The sequence below is a fragment of the Meleagris gallopavo genome, chromosome 29 (genome assembly GCF_000146605.3).
Source record: "Meleagris gallopavo isolate NT-WF06-2002-E0010 breed Aviagen turkey brand Nicholas breeding stock chromosome 29, Turkey_5.1, whole genome shotgun sequence".
Lineage (NCBI taxonomy): Eukaryota > Metazoa > Chordata > Aves > Galliformes > Phasianidae > Meleagris > Meleagris gallopavo.
In genome coordinates, this window is record NC_015039.2 from 2,877,620 (window position 1) to 2,880,618 (window position 2,999).

The 2,999-nt window shown below is 53.0% G+C and overlaps 1 protein-coding gene across 1 annotated transcript; it reads left to right on the forward strand.

Annotated features, from left to right (window-relative positions):
* The first annotated feature begins 255 nt into the window (after nt 1-255).
* CBX1 (chromobox 1) lies at nt 256-2,993 on the forward strand. The gene is given in 5 exon segments (XM_003214117.4): nt 256-458; nt 987-1,164; nt 1,886-1,980; nt 2,625-2,652; nt 2,654-2,993. Coding segments are annotated over 5 exon segments (558 nt in total). The 5' UTR covers nt 256-318; the 3' UTR covers nt 2,771-2,993.
* Nucleotides 2,994-2,999: the final 6 nt, after the last annotated feature.

Below are 2,999 nucleotides of genomic sequence, written 5' to 3' on the forward strand. Positions count from 1 at the left end.
GCTTGGATTAACTGTTTATTAACTTTAAATTAATGTCAGCAGTGTGCTTTCTCCCTCCTGCTGCTGTGTGGATTTGCAAATGGTTTCCACAGCTCAGGACAGGGTAGAGCTGAGATGAGTGGAAGGGCTTTGTGTGTCTCCTGCTTTGTAAGTGCTTGTTTCCTCTAAAACAGCCTTCTGTGCTGGGTTCACAGGCAAAGCTGGGTACTGTGTATACTTCTGCTGCCTTGCAAAGGCAAACCTGTCCTTAACACACACGTGTGATCTTCTTTCCCCTTTCAGCAGCGTCGCCCGTAAGCTGAAAAACTGGCCAGCACAATGGGAAAAAAACAGAACAAGAAGAAAGTAGAAGAGGTCTTAGAGGAAGAAGAGGAGGAGTATGTGGTGGAGAAGGTCCTGGATCGACGAGTGGTGAAGGGCAAAGTGGAATATCTGCTGAAATGGAAAGGCTTCTCCGAGTAAGTAAGCAAGAGGGAGACTGACTTTTTACATGTTCTGATAGCGATGGGTTGAGGGGGAATGGCTTTAATCTAAAAGAGGGGAGACTTAGATCAGATGTGAGACAGAAATTATTTGGTCAGAGGGCCTCTCCTTGTCTACAAAATGGAGCTAACAGGCTCAGGGTGAATGTAATGGTGGAGAAGGTGGTACTGAATGTCACCAGCTCTAATTGGAGCACTGTGAGCGTAGCCTAGGTGAGAAAGTCCTGCTTCTGTCTCACAGATTAACTGTGCAGTGCCATGGTGGTATAGTGGGACTTCCTTCCCTTTAAGGGAGTGTGAAGCAAGCAGACAGATGAAATGAACTGCGTTTCTTTCCTGGAAAGAGAAATAACTCTGCCCTGGCCTCTGGCACCACTGCCCTTATCTTTTTCGTGGGGTGAGGGCACAGAATCCTGCTGCTTCTCTCAGCATCTCCACTTGATCTGGTGTCAGGACTTTGTGTCTGTCTCTGTCTGTAAATTAAACTGCTGGTTTTGATTCCAGTGAAGATAACACATGGGAGCCAGAGGAGAACCTCGACTGCCCAGACCTCATTGCAGAGTTCCTTCAGTCCCAGAAAACTGCACATGAGAGTGAGAAGTCTGAGGGAAGCAAACGCAAAGCAGAGTCTGACACAGAGGACAAAGGGGAGGAGAGCAAACCAAAGAAGAAGAAGGAGGAGGTGAGGCAGCGTGGGCTTTCTGTACTCACCTCCCTAGCTCTGCATTTGGCACAGTGTCCAGCAACTGGAGTAGCCATGCTCTGAAACCTCAGTCAAATGGTTCTGCACAGAGGGGAGACTATTCCAGATCAGCGAGGCACAGCTGGAGGGCTTTTGAAAAGCTGTGGCTTTTCAGGAGGCATGAGCTGCTCTCTGAGCCAGGCCTCTGTGGGAATCGAGGGCTGGTTCTAGCACTAAACTGAAAGGTCAATCTTTGAACCTAAATAATGTGGAGCCACAGCTTCTCGTGAGCAGCCACAAGGGGTAAAACGGGCTGCAGGGGTTACCTGCTGCCTCCAAGAGAGGGAGCAGGGCAGAGCAGGGAGCCTCCCTCTCAGGATGCTCATAGCTGCTTGGGAAAAAGGACAAGAAAGAGGCTCTGCAGTCTGTTTTGCATCCTGGGAGCTGCTGAATCTCGGCCGGCACAAAAGTTTGAGCAGCTGTGCCTTGGAAATCAGATCCTCTGCTTGTGGCTTTGGACTGCCCTGGGGCCCCCAGGTCCCCTCTGTGCCACGGGTGTACACCTGAGCTGTCTGCTTTGTGCCTGCTGGCCTCAGTCATTGCAGTCCAAGCATCTGATGCACAGAGCCTTTCTGAGCAGCCCTCAGGGTGTCTGTGTGGCCTGCAGCAGGGGTGTGACCATCACCCTTTGATGCTACAAGTGGAAACTTGTCTCTTGCAGTCGGAGAAACCACGAGGCTTTGCCCGGGGCTTTGAGCCAGAGCGGATCATCGGTGCCACAGATTCCAGCGGGGAGCTCATGTTCCTGATGAAGTGGTGAGTGTGTCTTTGTGTCTGTCATTTCTTCACTTATTCTGTGCCAGAGAGGGAAGGACCTGCACCTGGGGAGTCCCTGCTACCTGGCACGAAATCTCTCACGATGGCGCTGCTGCCTGAGGTGACCCTCTGCGCTGAGGCTAACGTGGATGTGAAAGAAGCAGGTAGGGCCCTTGGGATTGCGTGGCTCTTAAGATGCCCCCTGCAGCAGGCGCGAGCTTGGGGAGAGAGAGGGGTGTGATGTCGTGGCGTGGGCCACAGCTTCAGAAGGCCACACCCCAAGGAGAGCCGTGACCACGTCCCTTTCAGCTCTAGTGAAACAGGGCTTGTCGCTGGTGCATCTGGGAGCCAAACCAGGCAGGTGAAGGTGCAGGAACCACTTGCTCTTGCACTGTCTCAGAAGTACGGAGTAGCTGGGGAAGGGCTGCAGCTTCGGTTTGGCTGCTGTCCCCATGCCTGACAACACATGCCTGCTTTTGAGGACTCACGTGCTGCTGCTCTCTGCGCCAGAGTCACTCAGGAAGGGTTTGCTTGGATTCCCTGAGTGGCCTGAGGACTCCTCAGTTTTCCAACTGCTTGATTCTCTCCAGTTCTTCCGCCTCCCTCTGCAGCCCCCTAACTTGCTCCTCTGCTCTGGCCTGTAGGAAGAACTCTGATGAGGCCGACCTGGTCCCCCGCCAAGGAAGCCAACATCAAGTGCCCCCAGGTGGTCATCTCGTTCTATGAGGAGAGGTTGACATGGCATTCCTACCCCTCAGAGGACGATGACAAGAAAGAGGACAAGAACTAAACCCTGGCACCCGCCCTGGCCAGCCTTTGTATAAACATCTGAACTGTGGGTTTGAGCAAGAGGGGGAGAACGCAGCTCTGCTCAGTCGGGAGCGTAGAGATGGCTGGAGAAGATGCCCTTTGAAGAGACCAGTATGGTTTCTGTGCCCTGCAGCTGCTCCGCTGCTTTATGCAGCTCCATGCTGTGTACAGATTCAAACCAGCCCGGCTCACTGGGGGGGGAGGGAAGG